Source organism: Vicia villosa, linkage group LG5 (genome assembly GCF_029867415.1).
Source record: "Vicia villosa cultivar HV-30 ecotype Madison, WI linkage group LG5, Vvil1.0, whole genome shotgun sequence".
Classification (NCBI taxonomy): Eukaryota; Viridiplantae; Streptophyta; class Magnoliopsida; order Fabales; family Fabaceae; genus Vicia; species Vicia villosa.
In genome coordinates this window covers 167,606,328-167,631,062 of record NC_081184.1, presented here as the reverse complement: position 1 = coordinate 167,631,062, position 24,735 = coordinate 167,606,328, and the positions used below count along the sequence as shown (strand labels likewise).

Here is a 24,735-nt window from a genome sequence, read left to right as displayed (position 1 = left end):
TTAACTTATAAACTATCAGTCTCAATCATCCTCTATAAGCTATAAGCCATCAACCATCAGTCATCTGTCATAAGATATAAGATATCAGCTAACTTATCAATTAACTGTTATTTTTACCCAACGGACTTTAAATTTTTTGTAAGTTTTTTTCATCAATTTTTTATTTATATAAATTTGTGAATATATAAAGTAGCAATTTTACTGATTTTGCTTCAAAATATTTGAAGCCGTTCATACTAGCATAACATGTACACAACGAAGCAAGTTTACATTTTTTTTCCATCAAAATATTTAAAGCGGTTGATTAATGTGCTTCGATGAAAAACGATTAAAATTTGTTTGTTTCAGAATTACAAAGTGATTGATAATAAAACAACAATGGAAGAAGTAATTTCGTGTGAACATTGTATAACTAACTACTGGAGCAACTTGATGTCATTTTATTTGTTTATGAACTAATTAAGACCAAATCATTTACATATCTATAATATAAGAAAAGTTACTGTTCTGGATTAGTCAAAAATACCCTTTTAGTTATCTTAGTCTAAATTAATATTAATTAATATATTTGGGGATAAAAAGGGTCTTTTAGTTATTTATTAAAATAATTGATTAACAACCAAAAAAAATAATATGTCTTTATCAATGGCCAACCATTTTAGAAGAAATAGTCTGCTACTTTATTGCTGGCCCACAACCCCATAAATTGAAACTCTAAAAATTAAATTTTTTTCTCACCGTTAAGAACAAATTGTCTCACACGACTGCTACTCATTTATCTTCTTTCTCCCAAAATTTCTTGGAACTGTAAAAAGCTAACCTAGAAAACTCTTCTCCTTCTGCATAAATGAGCCTGATACGCTACCCCTCTCTTCTTTCTTCACACACATTTTCTATTATATCACTCAAAAGTGTGCATACTTCTCTACTTCTGTTTCCAAACAACAACAAATTGATACTTCCAACAATCTTCTACTCTCAAGTTTGCAATGGCAAGACCTTTCGAGAAGTTACTGGACATCAATGAGACTAAGGAATTATGGAAAATTGCCGTCAGAATCCATCACAAGTGGACAGTTTTTCTAAGAACAAGGAGCACTTCGATTTGATTCTGGTTGATAAAGAGGTTTGCCTTTTCACTGCGATTTTTATTGTGTTTCGTGTTACTATTTCGTTGTTACAGAGATGAAATTGGTTCTGGTTTTGTGTTAACCTGGGAAGTGTTTCATTATTTGATCTGGAATTGTGTTTATATTCATATTTTCTATTTCGTTTTGGGTTAGATTGTTATAAAGTTGAAATTTTCCAAATGTCTCACTTTAATCTTTTAGGGTTTCTGTTAAAAAATTCAAATTTTGCAGTTGTTTCACTTTATTGTTTTAGGGTTTGTTTGTTAGAAAACAACAATTTTTATGCCTTCAGTACATTGTTAACAAAGAACTTCATCATAATTCGTAATGATATATGTTGCTATTTTTTATGCCTCCTCATCTTCTCATATATGAAGTCAGAGTATTATTTTTTAAGCTATAGTAACTCATGTCTGTTTGCATTTATTTCAGGGAACTGATATACATTGTAGAGTACCAACTGCGCTTAAACAGACTTTTGATTCTGTTTTAACAGTTAACAACACATATACCATCTCAAATTTCCAGGTTATGCTGAATGATCTTATGTTCAAGCCTTCCCAACACAAATATATGTTAACTTTCACTGGTGGCACTTCTGTGTCTGACAAGAACAAGCACGACATACCACAAAAACCACTCATCTTCACTCCTTTTTGTGATATCCTAGCCGGCAAGGGGAAAAATGATGTCTTGATAGGTATGCATGTTAATTACTCTTTTACATTATATCCTAATTGCCTAAAAATAACACAAATTCATCTATTCCAATCTTTTTCCAGATATCATAGGAATTGTTGTGGAAATTGGATACAGCCAGATTCACAATTCGACCAAAAAACAGCAGGTCAATTTGGTCCTCAAGGATTTAGGGTACACACACTTTCGACTTCCAAGATTTTCAAAATAAATGCTTTTAACCACCTTATTTAATTACTACTCTGTTTTTTTTTTGAAGAAACAACATCTTGAACTGTACGTTATGGGAAAGTTATGCCGTACAGTTTCATGATTTCAACACTACAAGAAAAGATTTCACAGGTCCAACGGTTATCATCTTGCAGTTTGCAAGAGTCAAAGAAGAAGGTAGCTGTTGCGTACTATTTTATTTGTTTAATTTCATTTATTTTCCAAAACCACATTATTATTTCATCTTGTGTGATTTTACCTAGGAAAATACCCTTTATGTGTCTCAAACACTTTCAACGTTACTAAATTACACATTAACGATGATTTGCCTGAGATTCAAGACTTCTTAAAGAGGTTACACTCTTACTCAAATCATTTTTCATAATATTTATATGGATATACAATACGTTATACTTAATCATTTTGTGTTTTATTTTCCCAGCATCCAAAAACTCCCATTGGGCGAAATAGGATCCCAAAGTATGACTGCGCTTTCACAACAGTCACAAACAAGCGGTTCTATTCAGCTTAGCCCGTTAGACAAGTTCATGTATAAAGCTATGGTAATCCCTCTGTCTGATGTTGTCAAACTTAAAGACGTAAGAAATTATTTCCTTATCCTAAATTACCTTCTACTTAGTTGACAGGCCAAATAGTCATCTCAATTTTATCAATTCTGCTGTTTCAGGAAACTCAGTGTATTACTATAGCTGAAACTCTTAGAATCAAAGCTGCACCTGGGGGATGGTTTTACCGTGCCTGCCATGCCTGTCCAAGAGTTGCTAAGGGCAATCAACCCCCATATGTTTGTGGCAAGGGTCACGGTACAGAGACTGAGATTTACAGGTATATAGCAGTGTAACACTTTTAAATTATAGGTTTGACTACTGAGTTTGATATTGTATTTTAATTTGTCATCATAAGGTATAAAATTCTAATTGATGTTGTGCACAATGGGTGTGAGACAACGTTTGTTTTATGGGACCGCGAATGTTTGCAACTGTTGAAGGTTACTTCGGCACAGATGCGCGCAACCATGCTTGAGGTTTAATTGTTTATTTTTGAATTGTGCATATGAAGATAAATTTTACTATATATTAACTATGAATGTACTAATTTGGCTGGCTCCCCTTAAAATAACTAGGCTGGCATCACGGATCCCCTTGAGTTCCCTTTAGCACTTGACGGTTTGGTCGGCCTCAAATTGGTGTTTAAAGTCAAGTGGCAGCCTTCATGGAACAATGCTACTGTGGTATCCATCTACGATGATAAAGCTGCCTTCAAGCAATTAGAGGATTCAATGGACCAAGCTCTGGTAATGTATTTTATTTTACTAATCATTTCCTTTCAAGACTATTTCAAATACTAACAATTAAACTGCTGACTGTTTCTTCTTTTCTAGAAGGCACCGTCTTTATCATCTCCAACACCAAACAAAATGCAGGTATTGAATTGAGGCCGTTTTTTACTCCAACTTATTTATTCCTATCTGTCAAACTATTTACGTCACCCTTTTATTTTAAATCCTGTCTTTTATATTGGTAATCCATTCCATTCAAGGCAATTTCAAATACCAACTAATACAGTTCTTCTGTTTCTTCTTTGCTACAAGGCACCATCTCTATCATCTCCAACACCAAACAAAATGCAGGTATCGAATTGAGGCCGGTTTTTACGCTAACTTAATTATTCATATCTGTCAAACAATTTATGTTGCTCTTTTATTTTGAATACTCTCTTTTATATTGCTAATCCATTAGATGATGAAAGGCAATCTCAAATACCAACTAATAAACTTCATTTGTTTCTTCTTTGCTACAAGGTACCATCTCTGTCATCTCCAACGCCAAACAAAATGGAGGTATCGAACATTGCCGTTTTTTGGACATTATTATTTAATCATATCTGCCAAACTATTTATGCCACTCTTTAATTTTGTATGTTGTAGATTGTTGAAACTGTGACTGAATCTTTGCCGATTGACGATTGGAATATGGTTGATGTAACTATTCTACCTTATTAAGTTTCTTTAAATTAGTATCATACATGCGCTGTCATAAACACTGATAACATTGTTTCTTTGTAATGTTGTAAATAGCAGGACATTGATGTAACATCCAACCAGATCATGCTGACGCCTGCCCCAAGTGCAACTTCAAAAAATGATGCCTCCCAACTATCTACCGACAACAGCCCTATGCCAACAACACCAGCTGCAACAGCAAAAAGAATTGCACCTCAAGTATCATCTGATGACACTTTGGCTACTGCATTCTGTGAAGAACAAGGTTCTTCTACCAAATTGAAGAAGATAATCAAGTTGGAAAAAAATTCTCAAGACAACTTACAAGCTTAGAAAATTGATTCTATTTTTAAATATATTCCTTTTGAAATATTTGGCCTACGTGGCTGGTTTATTTATCTTCTTAGTACTCATCTGGTTTTGTTAATTTAACATCAAGTCCTTATATTCTAATCTATTCAACAGTTGGCTTAGACTATTTTTTTAGTGTTATTTCTATTAAACCTACTCAATGATAATGGCATAGTTGTGTTAGACAAAATAAAAATCATTATTTCAATAGATTAACGTGTTACAACTTTTTGGTGCATACTATGCATTTACTATAAAAACTTAAAACAAGTTTTCAACAGCATTGTCTCTTATTTGTAATAACAATGTGATAATGTTATTGGTGTTGAAAACAACTTGATGAAAAAAAATTGGCTGAACCTAAGGAACCTTAATGCCCTCCCTTTGTGTTAGACTAATATATGTTCATAAAACTAATAATTTAGTTTTTGCACGTTTAGATATGACACTGTATAACTTTAAACTTAATGAAAGCTGTCGTAATTGTTCTTAGTTCTGAAGATTAAATGTCTACAATATTTTTAATCCATACTATTATTTGAAAATAGTTAATCTATTATATAATACACACATGTAAATATGTGACAAAAAATTACCTGTGATGGAGTTTTTCCCACCATCTTCTTCAAATACAATTTTCTAAAGTGTCTTATCGTTTTCCCACCTAAATTTCTACAAACTAGGTTCAGCTACTCCATTTTAACTTTTCCACATCATTGCAAATAATAGCCCAACAAAAGGTAACTTCTGTTTGTACCTTTTACAGAACTACACACTAATTCCTAATGTATGCACGCTTTTCATTAAGTTATGCAGTGTAATACTTCCAACAATTCACACATTCCAATGACAGCTTATACTACTATTTTATTTTTCCATTGTATTAGCTGACTTCTTTTTTTTTTACGAACTCAACACAGAACATCCAACATGAACATCTAACAATACCTTTCCACCTTCTGTACAATGGTTCCATTATTCATGCCACAGAGTTACTGATATCAAGATTAATACACCATCTAAACATCCTTCTACAATGGTTCCATTATTCATACCACAGAGTTACTGATATCAAGATTAATACACCATCTAAACATCAGGTTCGTGGTTCTTCTATATACATCCACCTCTTGCAAACTATTTAGAATTTACTTTTTATGGTAACCTGTGCATACTTTGAGAAAAGAAGATACACTTACCATTTCCTTTTTTTTCTTCATATTTTTGTGACCATCCAACACTATAGAGTATGCACCCTTCAAATGAGATGCGCAACGAAACACCGACATCCAGAGCGAGAAAGCGAAGGAGACTAACTGCAGGTAACAGAACTTTACCCACAGATGATGAAGACAAAGAAAATTTCAACCCATCACACATAAATCCTCAATCAATAACGCCTGTTTCATTCAACTTTGCACCCCTTCAGTGTCCTCCGGCAACGAGTTCAACAAATCCCCTCCATAGTACATCATTTGAACGACGCGACAACCTAAGAAGAACTTTGAAGAGAGCAAGAACTACTTATCAACATGGATTTAATCTTAATGACATGTTCCTTCCCACGCAACCTTCTTCAAATCAATGTCCTAATGTCGTCGACAAAGGAAATGAAGCGTTATCACACACAATGGTCGATCCAAATACTCCTGTTTTAGACAATATTCCATCCATTCCATGTGCTCTGGGAAGTTCATCAACTTTACCACTTCATACTCGCTCCTCTGAACGTCATCACAACCTAAGAAATACTTTAAAAAGAGCACGATGTACTACTCAACGTGGAGTTAACCTTATCAGCAAGTTTGACTCCGCACAACCTTCTCAAAACGAGAGTCCAAATATACTGCTGTTACAGAACCATTATTCACCACCTTCGTTAACTACAAACATGACAACAACATGTCCTCCCAGCTCAATCCGGCCCGCTGATTCAGCCGATGACAATTCCAGCAATTCAGATTCCGACAACTCTGATGAAAACGACTCTGACTTGGAGGATTATCAAATACCTGTTGCTTTAGGAAATCCAAATGACCAGCGTATAAGTCTTTTCAATACCACCACCATATTTGATAACAAAACTTATGTTGCATAACTATACAACTCCTAAATAATATGTTTTACTTAATTTAATTCTTAATCTTACATGCAGAATTTTTAGATATTGGTGACCCGGTTTGGGAATGCCAACACTGTCATGCGTTGATGTGGTATCAAGAACGTAAAGATAAGTCGAGACATACAACTCTCCCAAAGTTTCCAATATGTTGCAGGGGAGGGAAAATTGTCCTTGATTTGCTACAAACACCACCACCTATATTAAATAGGCTTTTGTTTCAGCATAGTCATCCCGACGCCAAGAACTTTCAACAAAGCATTCGAACATACAACGCCATGTTTTCATTCACATCACCTGGTATGAAGTTTGACACTACACCTTCCAATGGGGCAGGTCCTCCTACATTACGATTACATGGTCAGACATGCCACCGAATCGGTAGTTTGTTACCGAAAGAAGGAAATACGGCAAAGTATGCTCAGTTATATATCTTTGACACCGACAATGAGGTCGATAACAGAATAAAGTGTTTCAAGTATGACTATTTCATTCATCTCACAAAACAAATGCACACACTTGATTTTCATCATATCTAATTTATCTTTACTTTTTGACAGGGAGAATACAAAAATAGATAGGAACATAGTCACACAAATAAAGTTGATGTTGGATGAGTACAACCCTCATGCTAAAGCTTTCAGGATGGCAAGGGACATGATGAAACAAACTGGTTTCCAAGAATTGAAACTAAGGCTTATTGCTGATAGATCCGAGGATGGACGTGTTTATAACCGCCCTACCGTGTCTGAGGTTGCTGCTCTAATCGTTGGGGATATAGATTCGGCATCTAAGAGAGACATCATAGTTCAACATCGTGATGGGAAATTACAGAGAATTGATGAGTTTCATAAAAGTTACCTCGCGTACCAGTACCCTTTGATATTCCCTTATGGTGAAGATGGTTATAGGCCAAACATACTCCACAAGTATAAACATGAACAGGTTGTTACCAGGAAAAATCGTCAAACAGTCAAACAATGGTTGTGTTTTCGGTTACAAGAACGGACAGGCGAGGCTAAAACCTTGCTGCACTCAAGAAGACTCTTTCAGCAATTTTTAGTGGACTGCTACACAATGATGGAGGCCGAACGTCTTACTTGGTTGAGGAAAAACCAATCCAAACTACGAGTCGGTAAATACCAGAAGCTGAATGATCAATCACAGCAACAAAATAGTAACCAAAGCCACAAACGTGGCAGACGTGTTGTCTTGCCTTCATCATTCGTTGGTTCTAAACGATTCATGGATCAGCTCTATTTTGATGGAATGGCTATTTCAAGTGCACTTGGGTTTCCCGATTTATTCATAACTTTTACGTGCAATCCAAATTGGCCGGAAATTACACGATTACTTAGCAAAAGTAATCTGAAGCCACATGATCGACCCGATATTGTTTCTAAGGTGTTTAAGATAAAGTTTGACGAACTTATGGCTGATTTGACAAAACGACATGTTCTCGGCAAGGTGTTAGCATGTAAGTGTTCTACTTCTTTGACTAATATTTCAATATATCATTTCATGTTCGTGCAAAAAATCATTTACATACATTCCTCATATCCAATAACAATTCTTTATATTACAGTCATCTACACAATTGAATTTCAAAAAAGAGGGCTTCCACATGCTCACATTCTTCTATTCCTCCATCCACAAAGTAAGTACCCGACACCGTCCGACATAGACAACATAATTTCTGCAGAAATTCCAGACCCTGAGCTTCATCCAAGGTTGTATAACATGGTTAAATCACACATGATGCACGGTCCTTGTGGTCTTGCACGCCTTGATTCTACTTGCATGAAAAATAGAAAATGCTCGAAGTTTTTCCCCAAGAAATACAACGAAGAAACCATTGTAGATCACGATGGTTATCCACTGTACAAGAGGAGTTCAAAGTCCCACCACATTGTTAAAAATGGTATTCAATTGGACAATAGATTTGTGGTTCCATATAACACGCGCTTGCTTCTAAAATATCAAGCTCACATCAATATGGAATGGTGTAACCAAAGCACTTCTATCAAATACCTGTTCAAGTATATCAACAAAGGATATGATCGAATAACGGCATCCGTCGTTCCCTCCAAACGCCCATCTTCTAATGACCCTGATATGGTTGACGAAATCAAAGAGTACCTTGATTGTAGGTATGTCTCACCCAGCGAGGCATGCTGGAGGATCTTTTCCTACAAAATACATGGAAGAAAGCCAGCTGTCGAGCGCATGTTTTACCATCTCATTGGTGAGAAGGCTGTTTACTATACCGATCATGAAAGAATGGAGAACGTACTAGAGAAAGCAAGTGTAACAGAATCTATGTTCAGTTCATGGTTTATTGCTAATGGACAATATGAAGAAGCCGCTCAATTAACATATGGACAGTTTGTTTCAAAATTTGTCTACGATAAGAAAAAGAGAGTATGGAAACCCCGTAAAAAGGGATTTACCATTGGCCGCCTCATTTGGGTTCCACCGACTACAGGAGAATTATATTATCTTAGGATGATGCTCACTATTGTGAAAGGACCGAAAACTTATGAAGATATCCGAAAGGTTGGTGATACACAACATCATTCTTTTCGGGAAGCATGCTTTGCAATGGGTTTCCTTACTGATGATAGGGAATATATCAGTGCAATTATAGAAGCAAGTGTATGGGGTTCTGGAAATTTTCTTCGGAAATTATTCGTCATTATGCTGTTGTCGGGTGCAGTAAGTAGACCTGCACATGTATGGAATGAAACATGGAGATGCCTCTCAGACGGTGTTTTACACCAACAACGCATTTTATCAAATAATCCAGGTATGTCATATAACACCATTAATTACAATGGCCTCATTTACTTTTATGTTTTAATGCATTACATTCTGTGGTTAACTTGATAAGGCAGCAACTTACTTAAAATTCTTGTCCTGTATCAGATCTGGAACTGAGTGAAGATGATGTTAAAAATCTAACTCTAACAGAAATTGAAATTTTACTCCAAGCTAATAGGAGAACACTTCATGACTACAAGCCAATTCCATATCCGAACGGTTATGTTCTCGAACAGCTAGGGAACAGGCTTATCTATGAAGAGAGGATGTACAATGTTGCCGTTATGAAGTCCGAATTCGAAGAACTTTATAGAGCTCTAACAGGTTTTACTCTTTTACTAAATGCAGTTTGTGTGTTCAATTAATGAATGCGGTATTTTTTAATATTTGTTCTTCCATAAACAGATGAACAACGTCATATCTATGACGAAATCACAACAGCGGTGGAGAATCAAAGTGGAGGAGTCTTTTTCTTGCATGGCTACGGGGGCACCGGAAAGACTTACATGTGGAAAACGCTTGCAACGTCTTTGAGATCAAAACATGAAATTGTATTAACGGTTGCTTCGAGCGGAATAGCGTCTTTATTGTTACCTGGAGGTAGAACTGCACATTCTAAGTTCAAACTTCCTGTACCAACTTTGGAAAATTCTACTTGCGGGATTGACTATGATGATGATTACGGCGAACTACTGCGGCAAAGTAAGTTGATTATTTGGGATGAAGCCCCGATGACAAGTAAATTTTGTTTTGAAGCCTTGGATAAGACTTTGAGGGATGTAATGAGTACATATGGTAATTCTACAAAGGTATTTGGTGGTAAGGTTGTCGTCTTTGGCGGAGATTTCAGACAAATCTTACCTGTTATTCCTAGAGGGAGTCGATCGGATATTGTTCACTCTGCGATCAATGCATCTTACATTTGGAATTCAGTGAAGGTCTTGACTTTAACTAAAAATATGCGATTGCAAGGAGGTCAAACTGAACAAGAGAAGCAAGATATTGCTGATTTTTCCAAATGGCTTCTAAAACTAGGTGAGGGAAGGATCGCTGAGCCAAATGATGGATATGCTGACATTGAAATTCCAAGGGACATTTTAATTGAAGACTTCCATGACCCTATTGTTGCCATTGTGAATAGTACTTATCCTTCTTTCTTGGATAATTACCAATCATACGACTACCTCAAAAGTCGAGCTATTTTAGCATCAACCATTGAAGTTGTTGATCAAATAAATACTCACATCCTTAACTTGATGCCAGGTATTTCTATGACAACAACAATTATTAATTATCCATAACTTACATAACATGGCATCATTTTTTCTTCATAACACAATTATTTTTCCACAGGTGAATCAAAGGAATATTATAGTTCTAACTCAGTTGATAGGTCAGAAATTCATGACAATAGCATCCTTGAGGTTCTAAGTCCCGAATTTCTCAGCTCTTTGCGAACTTCTGGATTGCCAAACCATCACATCACATTAAAGGTTGGATGCCCAATTATGCTTATGCGGAACATCGATCAATCCGAAGGTTTGTGCAATGGTACTAGGTTAATTGTAACTAAAATGGCAAGTCACGTATTGGAAGCTCAAATAATGGGGGGAAAAGGACATGGAAAAGTTACCTACATCCCAAGGATGGATATGTCACCATCACAATCACCTTGGCCTTTCAAGTTGAGTAGGAGACAATTCCCAATCATTGTGTCTTATGCAATGACCATCAACAAATCTCAAGGACAATCGTTGGATTGGGTTGGATTATATATTCCTAAAGATGTATTTAGTCATGGGCAATTATATGTGGCTTTATCAAGGGTGACAAGTAAGAAAGGAATAAAGATTTTGATTCACGACGACGACAACAAGCCAAAGTCTTCTACCGCCAACGTCGTATACAAAGAGGTCTTTGCCAATATCTAAATGGTAACTTCTTATACCATTCCTTCCTAATATTGATCTTCTCAATTTGTATACGCACAATTTCCTTTTCCATAATATTAAATTCTACTAAAGTTTTCAATTGACATACTACCACATGTTATCATGTTGACAGGATGGAGTAATCAACAATGACTTGGCAATCAATTTTTCGTGGTTTTAATTCTGTAAAACAAATCGAATATGCCGGACTGAGTTATTGCCACGACATGTTTTCATGCACTTTCGTTTGGTAGCAACCATTTTTGCTACGGCATGCTTCTGCTACGGATTGTTATTAACAACTACATTAGGGAATTTCCAAATCAGTTGTACCAGTGTTTTTTAACTTTTGTAGTAACAGTTTTTTTAATGGCTTATTTATTACTCTTTGCAATTTCAATATTCAGTTAAACAACAACATAGACTTAAAATTCTGCAGCAACAAAGCTTCGTAAAGAATGAGCTTTCCTACATTTTTAGGTGTTTTCCCTAATTATATAGTAGTTGCAGCAGTGCACCTGATTAAATTCCCATTCCCATTTGCATAACATATTCATAATATCATAGTATTTTCTGTTCTGATCCAATGGAAAGCAATTCTTTACAACCTTTTGTGGAAATTTCTACATGTAATGCAACAGATTCTATTTCAGTAAACTTGATTCTAAATAAATTCTATTAACAATATCATTTATTGGAATTTTTTAATTACTTACAAACACATTTCTTGCCACATAATTTTAAGCTGCGTTTTAGGCCTTTAAGCATTTTGTTATATGGGCTTCAAAGCCCATTATTAAGACAATCTAATTTAAAAATCTCTACTTCTATTTTTCTTTTTTATGTTTTGGGTTAAATATTTCATTTCATTACTTTTTTTTACTTATTATTATTAACCATAACATTTGATTATAATGTATGTATTTCTTCTTATCTATAATATAAGATTAATGTAATTACAATTTTAAAAAATTTCTTTATTTTCCTAATATATAACTAAATATAATACTCTAATATTATTGAACATTTTTATTTTATGTTTAATAATAGAATAGTAATTAAATTGTTCTTATTTTTTATTATTCATTTGTTTTATTAAAAAAATGCGCGTCCCGTATCAGAACCCGTGCGAACGCACGGGTTTGTTACTAGTTGTTGTAGAAAAAAACACTAAATCAAGGGTTGTAATTGGTTATTGTATTTTGGTAATCGATTATAAAGTGCAGTATTTTTGGTTTTAGAGCAGCTCTAACCGATTACCACTGTATAAATTTAGTTTTAGAAATAGTTGTAATTGACTGGACGATTTAGTATAACCGGTTACATGTAAGGGCAATTTAAGGGTGTCAAGCGAGGAGTATTCTACTTGAGGGCTATCTTTATGAGCAACACAACTTTGTGAGAGACACATCCACATATTCACTCAAAAGTTTAAGGTGATAGGTGAGTGGGTTCTCTCACTTATAAAATATTTGAATCTCCACATTCCTAACCAATGTGAAACTTCCCACACTACACACATTTGTAATTCTTTTTCAACACTATCCATCAAGTGTGAGTCTATCTGCAATATTCTCCCTCCATCAAGTGTGAGTCTATCTGCAGTGCCCTCCATCAAGTGGAAGCTCTTTCTTCCACATATACTTGTACCGCCATTTTCTCAACGAGCCACCTCTTACCATATCGGGAATATCGATACAAGTAAACAAGTCCCTTCACTTGAAATCAAAGGCTCGTGATACCATTTGTTAGGGAAATTCAAGGGGGTCGAGCGAGAAGAATTTTTACACTTGGGGACTATCTTAAGGAGCAATATACCTTTACACCATTGTGAGAAACACGTCACATATTCACCCAAAACCTTTAGGTAGTAGGTGAGTGGGTTCTCCCACTTATAAAATGTTCAGGTCTCCACATTCCTAAGAAATGTGGGACTTTCCCACACTACTCATACTAGTAATTCTTTTTCAGAAAAAGTTTGTTGTTGCTTGTGTCCCAATTCACTTGTACGTGTATATATATATATATATATATACCTTGGAGTATTATAAATAAAAGTTAATGTATATTTTCACCCTCAATTCTACTTTCTCTAATTGTCTATATCACTCACTCACTTTCCACATTCAATATTACTCAATTTTCATCAATCTTACGATTCCAAGCTCTAACACTTGGCATTATGAGCCTTGTTTGATCTACTACACCTAGTGTGAAACATGAATTATGTCTCCAATGAAAGAGTTTTTAGAAACCTGCTCATCCTTGGTACGAAGAATTACGACAAATAGTGCAAACAAATGAAGGTCTTGTTTGGCTACCAAGATGTTCGTGAAGTGATCAAGAACGGAGTGAATCTTCTTGTTGAAGATGCAACAAACGCATATCTAGCAACACATAAGAAAGAGAAGAAGAAAGATTTCAAGGCGTTGTTTTTTATCCATCAATGTGTAGATAGTGACAACTTTGAGAAAGTTGGTGATTGTGAATCATCGAAGCAGTGGAAAACCTTGGAGAAGGCGTATGCAGGGGATGATAAGGCGAAGATGGTAAGGTTACAAACTTACAAATTCAACTTGAATTAATTCAAATGGAGGAAAATGATGAAATCAATGATTTCACGATAAGAACTACTCGATTCGTGAACCAAGTAAAGGCATGTGGAGAAACGGTCACAGAGTTATATGTTGTCACGAAAATCTTGCTCTCTTTAGCGCCGAGATTTGACAATGTGGTCGTAGCGATTGAGGAACCGAAGGATCTTGCGACGATGAGAAAAGAGGAGCTTCAAAGGTCTCTTGAGGCTCATGAGAAAAGGATGAAGGGGAGAAATAATGACTAGGTAAAGGCGAATATCGCTTTGCAAACTCGTTTCAATGAGAAAGACAAGAAGTCGAAAGGAAAATGACACATGAAGAGTAAAGAGAATTTTTCAGAATTTTGATGAAAGAGAGTTCCAAAGGCTAAGAGCAGTTGCAACAAAAATGGTGGTCAAGGAAACTTAGAGATGAAAGAAAAATGATAAACAAGAGCGAGATACAGTTCTTTATTTGTCAAAATTTCGGTCATTTTGCAAGAGAGTACACTGAGAGCAAAAAGGAATCTCAAGTGGATGAAGCAAAGGTTGCAAGACAAGAGTTTGATGAAGAGAACACACTTTTGGTCATGATCACATAAGGAGAATGCAGCAGTAACAGGCTGCGAGCAGCAAGAACAACAATTTTGGAAACGCTACAAAAGCATGTTGTAACAAGTAATGTAAAAGCTGTAACTAGTTATAGGCAGAATGAAACGTAATGGTGATTGTGACAGAAGCACTTCAGTGCAGCAAGAAATGATATTTGGACTCCTAAGCATCTGACGAGGAGGAAGGATTGGTTTGTTAAAATCAATTGTGCCATGAAGAACGAAGTGAAGTTTGCGGATGACTAGCGGCAGAATGGACCAGTGATGTATTGATCGAGAGAATGGATGGTAGACACTCTTTGGTAAAAGATGTGTTCTATATTCTTGAAATCAAGTGTAACCTTTTAAGTATTGACCAATTACTTGAGAAGGGTTACAAAATTCGTATGAAGAACAAGGCGCTACACGTTATGGATACAAACTAAGTTTTGATCCTTAAAGCTCATATGGATGCGAAGAAAACTTTCAAGGCTGAGTTGAAGGTTATGGAGCATAGGCGTATTACTACAACGGCTAATTGAAAAGAGTGGATATGGCACTATCGTCTTGGGCATCTTAATTTTAGAGATCTCAATGTATTGAAAAAGGACATAATGATAATGGATGAGCTTATAATTGTTAGGACATAAATTAACACATAAATTGAATAAAATTAACAGTTACCGTGACTCGTGAGTGAATGTGAATTGACATTGAAAAAATATATTAAGTTTAAGAAGTGGTATGAAATATATTAAGTTTAAGAAGTGGTATGAGTTGAGATGATATATTAAGTGACCAATTGGTGATTGCTTATAAATGAGTCAATCATATTTCACAAATCATTTCTAATAATTGCAAATATGTTACTTAATTAATCACTACTGTTTGAATGAAATGAAATTGAAAGGATATATAGGTAAGGATGTTCCAAAATTTGAAATAAAGAAGTTGTGTTATTTTGTTAATGGCATCATCCTATATTTCTTCTTTAAGTCAAAAGCGTGTGGTTGTAATGTGGGGTATGTAGGTCAGAAAATCACTAAAGAATTTAAGCTGCTTTTCAATCTATTCAATATATCATTGTCATCACTGGTCACTTCATTAAAAAAAAAATGGTTAACTTCTCTCCCCAAAATCCCCACACGTTTTCGCATCTTAAATGCCCTAATCATATGCTGCTTCTTCTTCTTACCCCCAAACCATTTTCTGAAGATCTCCTGTAGTTAAAGTCATAGGAAACACACAACATGAAAATTCCTTCATTTTGAGTACTACTCATCAACCACTTTAAATAAATAACATGAACTAATCAATTAATTAAACTATAATCTAGAAGAAAAATCGAGGCCGATTAACACCAACCACTATTTTCCGCGTGATCTGGCAATGTACAGTTGTCACATACATGCAGATAAATCCATTTCTGTAAAAACCAGTACAATGTAAAATATGCATAAGAATGAATAATAATTCAATCATTTTATTTTCCTATAGTACGGTATTTTAATGTGTACTCTCAAACTCTATATATACACCTCGGTTTTCTTTCACAATCTCAAATCAATTCAATCAATCTACTCTCTCTATCTATATAGGAGTATCTACTTTCTCTCTTCTATAATAATATTATTCTTTCTTTCTCTTACTAACAGAATTCAATTCATAACTAATATGGGTCTTGAGATACAACAACCATGTGTTCAGCTTTCAAACATTGCAGTTTCTGATACTCATGGTGAAAACTCTCCTTACTTTGCTGGATGGAAAGCCTATGATGAAAACCCTTATCATGAATTTACCAACTCTTCTGGTGTTATACAAATGGGATTAGCAGAGAATCAAGTATGTCTATATTTATATATTATTCAATTCAAATTCATTTCTATAGTTCTAGCATCTGATTAGTTATTAATCTATTCTAATGTACTTTTTCCAGGTTTCATTTGATTTGGTAGAAAAGTATTTGGAAGAGCACCCAGAGGATTATAAAGGTTTTAGAGAGAATGCATTATATCAAGACTATCATGGACTCATATCATTCAGAACTGCAATGGCAACCTTCATGGAACAAATAAGAGGTGGTAGAGCCAAATTTGATCCTCAAAGAATAGTCATTACTGCTGGTGCAACTGCTGCCAATGAGCTCTTAACCTTCATTCTTGCTAATCCTGGAGATGCTTTGCTTGTTCCTACTCCTTACTATCCAGGGTAACAATCTATATACCATGCAACCATGCAATTTCTTAAACTATATATATGATTAATAATATGAATACTTATCTTTTTCTTGAACTTTTGTAGGTTTGATAGAGATTTAAGGTGGAGAACTGGTGTAAACATAGTGCCTATTCACTGCAACAGCTCTAACAACTTCCAAATTACACCAAAAGCTTTAGAAGCTGCTTACAAAGAAGCTGAATCAATGAACATGAAAGTGAGTGGAGTACTCATAACAAACCCTTCAAACCCTTTAGGTATAACAATTCAGCATGCAGTTCTAGAACAAATTCTTGACTTTGTGACAGAAAAGAACATCCACCTCATCTCCGACGAAATTTATTCAGGATCAGTCTTCTCTTCCTCTGAGTTCGTAAGCATAGCTGAAATTCTCGAAGCTCGTAATTACAAAGATGCTGATAGAGTTCACATTGTTTACAGTCTTTCAAAAGATCTTGGTCTACCTGGTTTTAGAGTTGGAATAGTTTATTCATACAATGATAAGGTTGTGACAACAGCAAGAAGAATGTCTAGTTTCACCTTAATATCCTCACAAACACAACAGTTTTTGGCTAATATGTTATCAGACAAGGGGTTTACGGAGAAATACATTAAGATTAATAGGGAAAGATTGAAGAAGAGATATGAAAAGATAGTAGAAGGTTTGAAAAGTGTTGGAATAGAGTGTTTGAAAGGGAATGCAGGACTATTTTGTTGGATGAATATGAGTCCAGTATTGAAGGAATCAAGTAAGGAAGGTGAATTAGAACTTTGGAATGAGATATTGAAAGAAGTGAAATTGAATATATCACCGGGGTGTTCATGTCATTGTTCAGAAGCAGGTTGGTTTAGAGTGTGTTTTGCAAATATGAGTGAAGAAACTCTGGAAATTGCATTGGGAAGAATACGTAAGTTCATGGCTAAAAGAACAAAGACAAAGAAAGAATAATGGCATTGGCATGCTATATTTGACAAATAATATTTCATTACTATTGATATCTTATTTATTTATTTATTTTTGAAAATGGTTAATTGAAGGCCAAATATATATAGACAAATTCTTTGTCGGTGATATGAGGAAAGTATAGTGTAAAATACAGATTCAGCTGAAGTGTATTTTTATGTCTTAGTAGTTGTTTGCTTGCTTTAATATTAAGCAAGTTTCTTGGAAACTCATTTTGTATAATTGTTAATGAAAGTGAACTTTTAAGTTACTCAAGTCTATAGAGTTATCCTCTTATCTGTTTTTAATGCTAACAGTAACAGACAGCACCTCAAAATGAATCTTACTAGTATTGTTATTAAGAATAGATTCATATGGTGAAGAGTCAAAGGTGAGTGCACACGTGTGTAAGATGTTCACGCGCAATAGCTAATATTAAAATTCAAATTCATATGGCTTTTAGCTTCATATTAAGGTTGGTATCCATTTTTTAAAATAAGAAGCTTTTCTAGTTCAACATTGATTTGATAGTAGAAGTGTCACTGTTTAGACTTATATTGTATAAGGATAAATTGGTTAAGAATAGTTGATTTTATAATACTTTGGTTTGTTAATTAGTATCGAGCGTGTTGAAATAAAAACAAATGAAAAAATGGTCCCCTGCTTTTGACTTATAATGGTTCATCATTATATACTTCATTAATTATTTCACCACCAAACTTTAACCTAATGTTGAACAGTTTTATAGTATAATATATGATATTACATGCAGTGCTGCCGTCTTACTTTTTCTTTCTTTTTCATAAGTTTAATATATGACTTCTATATCTATAATTCTCATGTGTAGAGTTCTAGTAGCTGATTCTCTGTTGGTTTTCTTTTGTTGGTTTTCTTTTGGTGCAGAAGGTTAAAGATGAAAGATGGAAATAAAAGAAGAGAGAAAAGAGAGAAACGTAATAATCTCTCAATGATTAAAAAAATCAATTGTGAAAATCACTGCTAAAATCAATTACACCAAGGTGTTTAAATACACCAATAAAACATGCCACATAGCAAAGCTAAAGATGCTAAACAAATCTAACTTACACATAGGCGTAACAAACTCTTACTACGACCCAGAAGCTAACACCGCTTCTGGAACAACCACCTCAGAAGCTTCTGCTTCTGAGTTAACAAAACACTTCTGAATATTCTAACACAACCCCTTAATTCATATTCAACTAACTAAAATCTACAACACCAATTACATCCCTCAAATGGATAAAGTGTTCAGTATAGACAGCTTTCGACAGAACATCTGCAAGTTGCTTCTGAGTGCTATAGTGTACAACTATTCTAGCACTCCATTATGAATTTGATTCCTCAAAAAATGATACTTCGTGTCAATGTGCTTGCTTCTTCCATGTAGCACTGAGTTCATAAGCTAAACAGCTGACACGCAAACAAAGCACCTGCAATGTACTCAGCTTCATAAGTTGACAAGGCAACCGCATGTTGCTTCTTGGAGCACCAAAAAATGAGACTACCCAGATACTTGAAAAAAATATTCATAAGTACTTCTTCTATCAACTCTGTCTCCACACCAATCAGAGTCTAAATAGTATATAAGCTTTAAGTCAGATTTCACACTAAAAGGAAATAAAACTCCATACCTCGGAGTCCCTTTAATATACCTCAGTATCGTGACAGCAGCTTGGTAATGTGACCACTTTGGTATGTTCATAAACATATTCACAGTTCCAACTAAGCAAATGGCATGTTTGGTGTTACAAATATTTCTCAATGAGCCAACCAACTATTTAAAAGTTGTAGCATCTACATCATCACCCTTAACATCATAATCCAACTTGTGATTCCTCTTAGTATGTGTGATTGCAGTCTTGCAATTTGTTAGCTCAAATCTCTTCAGAAGTTCAAGTTCATACCTCAGCTAATGCAAAATTATATCCTTCTCAGAGTACAGAATCTCCATCCCTAGAAAATATACCATATTCTCATATCAGTCATCTTAAACTCCTTCATCAACACCTTCTTAAACTTGATTATCTCATCAAAACACCTCCCTGTTAGCAATATATCATCAACATAGAGACACACCATAATCATATTACCATAAAAAGTATAGTGAACATAAACCCCATACTCCACTCAAACTTTCTGAATCCTTGCAGCTTAAAAAATGAATCAATTTTCAGATTCCAAGCTCTAGGAGCTTGTTTCAGTCCATACAACGCCTTATGTAATATGTACACCATCCCTTCCTGATTCTTTTTCACAAATCCACGAGGTTCTGACACATATACCTCTTCTTGTAATGGACCGTTCAGAAATGCATGTTTTACATCCAGGTGCATCAGAGGCCAATTTTTATTATCAGCTATACTAAACACCTCAAAGTAGTCTAAACCAAATTTCTGTAGAAATCCTCTAGCTACAAACCTTACTCTGTGTTTGTTAATCGATCCATATAGCTTTAGCTTTATCTTAAAAACACATGTGACACTAATGGATTTCTTCTACTTTGGAAGCTCAGTCAACTCACAAGTTTTGTTTCTTTCTATTTCCTCAAGTTCTTCTTTCATGGCATTCAACCACACTTTCTTCTTGAGAGCTTCTTCAGTACTCACTAGTTTAGAGTCTACTAATATGGCACACTAAATGAATTCTTTTTCATACTTTATCTTAGCATCTTTTAATGTGTCAAACTCTGCAAATCTTCTTGGTATTTTTTTTATTCTTTGTGGTCTTTAAACTTATTCAAAATCTTCTTCAAGTTCTAGAATAATATTAGATGTTGGACCCTCTTCAGACATTGGACAACCTTCAGAATTTCTACCTTCAGAAGTACCACATTCATATGCTTGACCCCTTTCAGAGGCTTGACCACCAATTTTGGATCATCATCACAATTTGGATCAAAATCAAAATAACCTCCAGAGTTAGACTCACCTTCATAATCACCTTTAGCTTCTGACTCATCTTCAAATTATCCTTCAGAATCAGACTCGACTTCATCTTCAGAGTCATCCTCTGACTCTGACTTACCTTCAGATGCAGAATTCCCTTCAGATTCAAAAGTATGTTCAAAAGTTATCTCAAGTGTCAACACGGGACCAGAGTTGGATTGAGACTTGCTTCAATCCCACCACACTTCCAAATCTTTCACAATGACGTCTTTGCTGACTTCAACTTTATTATTTACTAAACAGTAAAGCTTATATGCACCTGTAATGTGGTACCCAATCAGTAACATTACTTTGCTTCTATCATCCAACATCTTTCTAGTAGCACCTGGAACATGTTTGAAACAAATTGAGCTAAATACCATAAAACCTCTCAATCTCTCATTTTAAAATCATGGTGTTCACTTGTAAACAAAATCTCTTTTTCCCGCAATGAGCGCCGCTTGTTGTGAAACTAATAAAATAATTAAAAGCACGTCAGAATAATTATTAAGAGTTCAATCATACCAAAAAATTTGATGTGTGAGAAAAAAGAACAATGACAATCAAAATTAATGATCTTCAGTAAAAATATCTCCATGAGCAATAAGACACCAATTTAACTTTGCAGATGAAGATAAAGTAAAGACAGTAAACACAATATTTTGTTTAACCAATTCGATCAAACAATCTACTCTGAAATAGATAGCAGCTCTTTGATTCAGTATACTTTTAAGAGTTACAGATAAATTACAAGAAATTAGTCACACAAATTCTAAAGAATAAAACATATTATTTACTGAAATGTTTCTCGATATGTCTAACGATCTACGTATGAATCAGACAAGTTTAATATTTTAAATAACCATCTACATATGAATCAGACAAGTTTAATATTTTTAAAATATTTTTCAATCTTCTAAATTATCTTCAAGGATTTCTAAATTTCAAGAACAACTCCATGTAAAGTAGTACTAAAATAATATTCCCATTCAATTATTTTTTGTAAATATTCAACTCTAACTAAAATATCTAACCAGTCTGCACAAATTGGCATGGAATTATTTTTGTTGGGGTACAGCAAATAATAAATAATAGTATTTCTGTTTCAGCCAGGGGTGTGGTACAAGTGACCGTACCCGTTTAACACCTCCCCTCTTTATTTGTTTTTATGTAATTTATTCGTTTTACAAAGAAACATTTTATAAAAGTTTCCAATGAAAATTTTGTTTGAATAGTTATTCTTAAAATGTGATTTAAGGTATTTCATCTATTTATGGGAAAAAAATTTGGATATCAAAATTTTAAAAAATCACTTAATTTTGAAGCTATTTCAAATAGATTTTCATAAAAATCATTTTTGAAATACAACTTTTTGAAAAAATTATGATTTTGACTGAGTTTTGGTCTTCAATTATGTATGCTTATGTTATAAGATGTCAAAATTAATGTTTCATTTTAAAAAAAACAAATATAAAAAAACTTGTAATATTTTGAAAAACAGTTTTAGAAAATCTATTTTCAAAAATACAAAGAAAAAATCTCTTTTTTTAAAGCTGAAACAAAGTGGCCCTAATACTTCAAACAATATTCTTAGATAGCTTCATAGATGTTTATATCTTCTTTATTAAATTAATATAGTATTTTTATATAGGTATTTTATTTATTTATTTTTGGTGGAAAGAAAAGAGCAAATCTCAAACTATTAATCACCATATCTAGACTATTACATGATTTTAAAACTCATTCTTTGTTATTTGTGATGGATGGAGGCACACAATAGGCTGAAGGTGATGTTTGATATCATGTCCTAATGACAAAGTATATTTTTTGTGATGAATGTGGGTAACAAAGTAGAATCATAATCAGAAATAGTAGTTGTAGGTTTTGTGAGATTCTTGGCTCCTTCAAGTTCATTATTCCAATCTGTTCTAAGAACAGACAACATAAGAATAGCACAACAACATGGGAAAATTAACCTGTCACTCTTCAAATTATATTTGGCATTCTTCATTTTTTATTATTTTTAAAATGTCCGTGAACAAAATGAGGGGTGACCCAAAACAAAATTTCGGGTAGTTTTGTGAAATTTCCAGTAACATATCAAAACTATGATAGTTCATTTATAAATTTTCAGTATAATTTTTTTTAAAAAAAAATTATTCTATCAGAAATTTTTGAAATTTCTAATAAATGCATTTTTGTAGAGACATAAGAGTAATAGCACCGTTATTGGAAGGTTAGCACCGTTATTGGAAGGTGCCAGATATAAGTTTGGTGGTGACAGGTTAAATGCTCAACAGCTTGGGGCAGCAAGCAACCCAAACGAAAGCCCAACAAAGCCCATTTTCATAACAAAGCCCATTTTCATAACAACTACTAAGAGATATGCTTAGTTATGTTGGAGAATTTTTAATGCCACCCCTCAGATTTAATTTGTCACACTCCAAATGATGTGATTTTACCATATTAACATTGTCAAGTAAAAACTCATTTTACGATTTATTTGTAACATTTCGATTTTTTGGAAAAGTTAAAACATGCAATTTTACCGAATTTTGAAATTTTCATAAAATACAAATTTTCTACTAGATATATCACTAAAAAAAACAAGTAAATTGTCGCGGTTATAAAAGTTTCATTAGGGTGTTTACAACTGCCACAATTCACAAAAATTGGCATTTCTCAAAAATGGCGTAATTTTGACTACCGCAAGAAAAATAATGGTAGTTTCTTATCAACCGCCACACAAACCGCCGCAATTTGCTAGAGTGTTCATTACGGTTCTTTGTTCGTAAATAATGGCGGTTTACACCGACTCAAATGTTACTACTTTTATAAAAAGTAACAGATCATTAAGATAGATATAACCGATATAATTGTCTCATTTTTCATTAAAAAAAATATCAATCAATTGCCAAAAATGATGCGCTCATATTATGATCTCCTAGACATAGGATCTCCTGGATTTATCTTGACAATTGAGTATGATTTAAAATCCATGTGAAATGATAATGGTTAGAGGAAAATATTAAGCATGAGTAATACTAAAATAATATATGCAAAATGGATAACAAATGTTTAGTGACCAAATAATAATAGTACTAATAATAATTAAATAGTAGTTCCAACAAAATTATTGAAATTAAATTAACCCCAACCAAAAACAAAAATTCATTTATAGTCCTATTGAATATTCTTCATACACACTAGAATGAATTAATAACTTCAAATATAAATAAATATACATCCATCTATATAACTATGCTATAGCTATAAATGGAAACTTGTTTCAACTATACCCTTCTGCTCTTAGCATCCTTTTAACTTCAAGCAACAAGATCCCATCTTCACAAGTAAACAAGTTTCAGACGTCATAATTTAAATAACAATCTTGAGATATCGTTATCAATTAATATTGTAGCTCCAACATACTTTCTCTTATACTCTAGTGGTTGACAATACAATCATCGTCGGGGTGAATTTTGGAGTTGATGATGGTGACGTTAGAGGATAATTGGACATGGAAGCCGTCAGTGTTAGGGCTGTTTCCGGCCACCACTATTTTTACATCTTGTATTTTTACACATTGCCATCCATTAAACATTATGTGGAACATTTGCCTACTTACTGATGTCAATCCAATAATCATAATGTTTTTTGAGCCAATAAATTCCAGTGGCTGAAAACCATCACAAAATAAAATTAACAGCTCTTGTGTCTCGCCATGTGAAGGATTTATACCTCTTGCCATGTGAAGTTCGTGGAATCAAAATTCTCATTCAGCTCTCTGGTGGCTCAATCTAATTCACATGCAGAACCACAAACAAGCACACTTCAACTCTCTATTTTACCGCCCCCAGCTCAACCTATTGACAATACCACTCAAAACCCACCGGAAAATTTATCCGCTGCCCATACCTCTTCATCCGTCACCCACTTACCAAATTTGGCTCAAACATCAACCTCAAATGAACCCACCAATAATACCCAAACTCCCTCTTCACACTCCCAACCCTCTCCCCAACCTTCTCCACCACCCATCAACCCAAACCCGTGACAACAAACCAATGCTAGTAGGATCATCACCCGGTCTAAAAACAACATCGTCAAACCTCTTACAAAGCTCAACCTACACGTTAAATCCTCCTCTCCCGTTGAACCCAATACCACTCAGGCTCT

The 24,735-nt window shown here is 34.3% G+C and overlaps 3 protein-coding genes across 6 annotated transcripts; all 3 read left to right on the top strand.

Moving 5' to 3' along the window:
* The first annotated feature begins 726 nt into the window (after window positions 1-726).
* On the top strand, window positions 727-4,900 carry LOC131608135 (uncharacterized). 4 transcript variants are annotated; one of them, XM_058880069.1, is made up of 14 exons: window positions 727-1,126; window positions 1,563-1,830; window positions 1,913-2,003; window positions 2,089-2,216; window positions 2,303-2,393; window positions 2,482-2,602; window positions 2,728-2,885; window positions 2,964-3,084; window positions 3,184-3,354; window positions 3,442-3,483; window positions 3,652-3,690; window positions 3,862-3,900; window positions 3,988-4,041; window positions 4,138-4,900. In XM_058880069.1, exons 1-14 carry the CDS (start codon window positions 1,040-1,042, stop codon window positions 4,393-4,395), a joined length of 1,668 nt encoding a protein of 555 aa, XP_058736052.1. In that variant the 5' UTR covers window positions 727-1,039; the 3' UTR covers window positions 4,396-4,900. The 4 variants fall into 4 exon arrangements, with proteins under 4 accessions (XP_058736052.1, XP_058736051.1, XP_058736049.1 ...); XM_058880068.1 differs by having other exon boundaries at window positions 2,482-2,638; window positions 3,445-3,483; window positions 4,138-4,899; XM_058880066.1 differs by having other exon boundaries at window positions 728-1,126; window positions 2,482-2,638; window positions 4,138-4,898.
* Window positions 4,901-5,337: 437 nt separating this feature from the next.
* LOC131608134 (uncharacterized) lies at window positions 5,338-11,283 on the top strand. The gene is made up of 8 exons (XM_058880065.1): window positions 5,338-5,513; window positions 5,660-6,455; window positions 6,569-7,010; window positions 7,093-8,009; window positions 8,118-9,338; window positions 9,458-9,676; window positions 9,758-10,615; window positions 10,706-11,283. Exons 2-8 carry the CDS (start codon window positions 5,663-5,665, stop codon window positions 11,281-11,283), a joined length of 5,028 nt encoding a protein of 1,675 aa, XP_058736048.1. The 5' UTR covers window positions 5,338-5,513; window positions 5,660-5,662.
* Window positions 11,284-16,110: 4,827 nt separating this feature from the next.
* Window positions 16,111-17,833, top strand: LOC131608133 (1-aminocyclopropane-1-carboxylate synthase 7-like). Its single transcript, XM_058880064.1, has 3 exons — window positions 16,111-16,293; window positions 16,388-16,659; window positions 16,753-17,833. Exons 1-3 carry the CDS (start codon window positions 16,123-16,125, stop codon window positions 17,615-17,617), a joined length of 1,308 nt encoding a protein of 435 aa, XP_058736047.1. The 5' UTR covers window positions 16,111-16,122; the 3' UTR covers window positions 17,618-17,833.
* The last annotated feature ends 6,902 nt before the right edge of the window (window positions 17,834-24,735 follow it).

Excerpts from the sequence above, each read along its gene's own strand:
- LOC131608133 (XM_058880064.1), top strand. The coding sequence starts at position 16,123 with ATGGGTCTTGAGATACAACAACCATGTGTTCAGCTTTCAAACATTGCA. Across the intron at positions 16,294-16,387 it reads TGGGATTAGCAGAGAATCAA|GTTTCATTTGATTTGGTAGA; the intron begins GTATGTCTATAT and ends TACTTTTTCCAG. Across the intron at positions 16,660-16,752 it reads CCTACTCCTTACTATCCAGG|GTTTGATAGAGATTTAAGGT; the intron begins GTAACAATCTAT and ends GAACTTTTGTAG.
- LOC131608135 (XM_058880066.1), top strand. The coding sequence starts at position 1,040 with ATGGAAAATTGCCGTCAGAATCCATCACAAGTGGACAGTTTTTCTAAG. Across the intron at positions 1,831-1,912 it reads GAAAAATGATGTCTTGATAG|ATATCATAGGAATTGTTGTG; the intron begins GTATGCATGTTA and ends ATCTTTTTCCAG. Across the intron at positions 4,042-4,137 it reads ACGATTGGAATATGGTTGAT|CAGGACATTGATGTAACATC; the intron begins GTAACTATTCTA and ends TGTTGTAAATAG.
- LOC131608134 (XM_058880065.1), top strand. The coding sequence starts at position 5,663 with ATGCACCCTTCAAATGAGATGCGCAACGAAACACCGACATCCAGAGCG. Across the intron at positions 9,677-9,757 it reads ACTTTATAGAGCTCTAACAG|ATGAACAACGTCATATCTAT; the intron begins GTTTTACTCTTT and ends TTCCATAAACAG. Across the intron at positions 10,616-10,705 it reads CATCCTTAACTTGATGCCAG|GTGAATCAAAGGAATATTAT; the intron begins GTATTTCTATGA and ends ATTTTTCCACAG.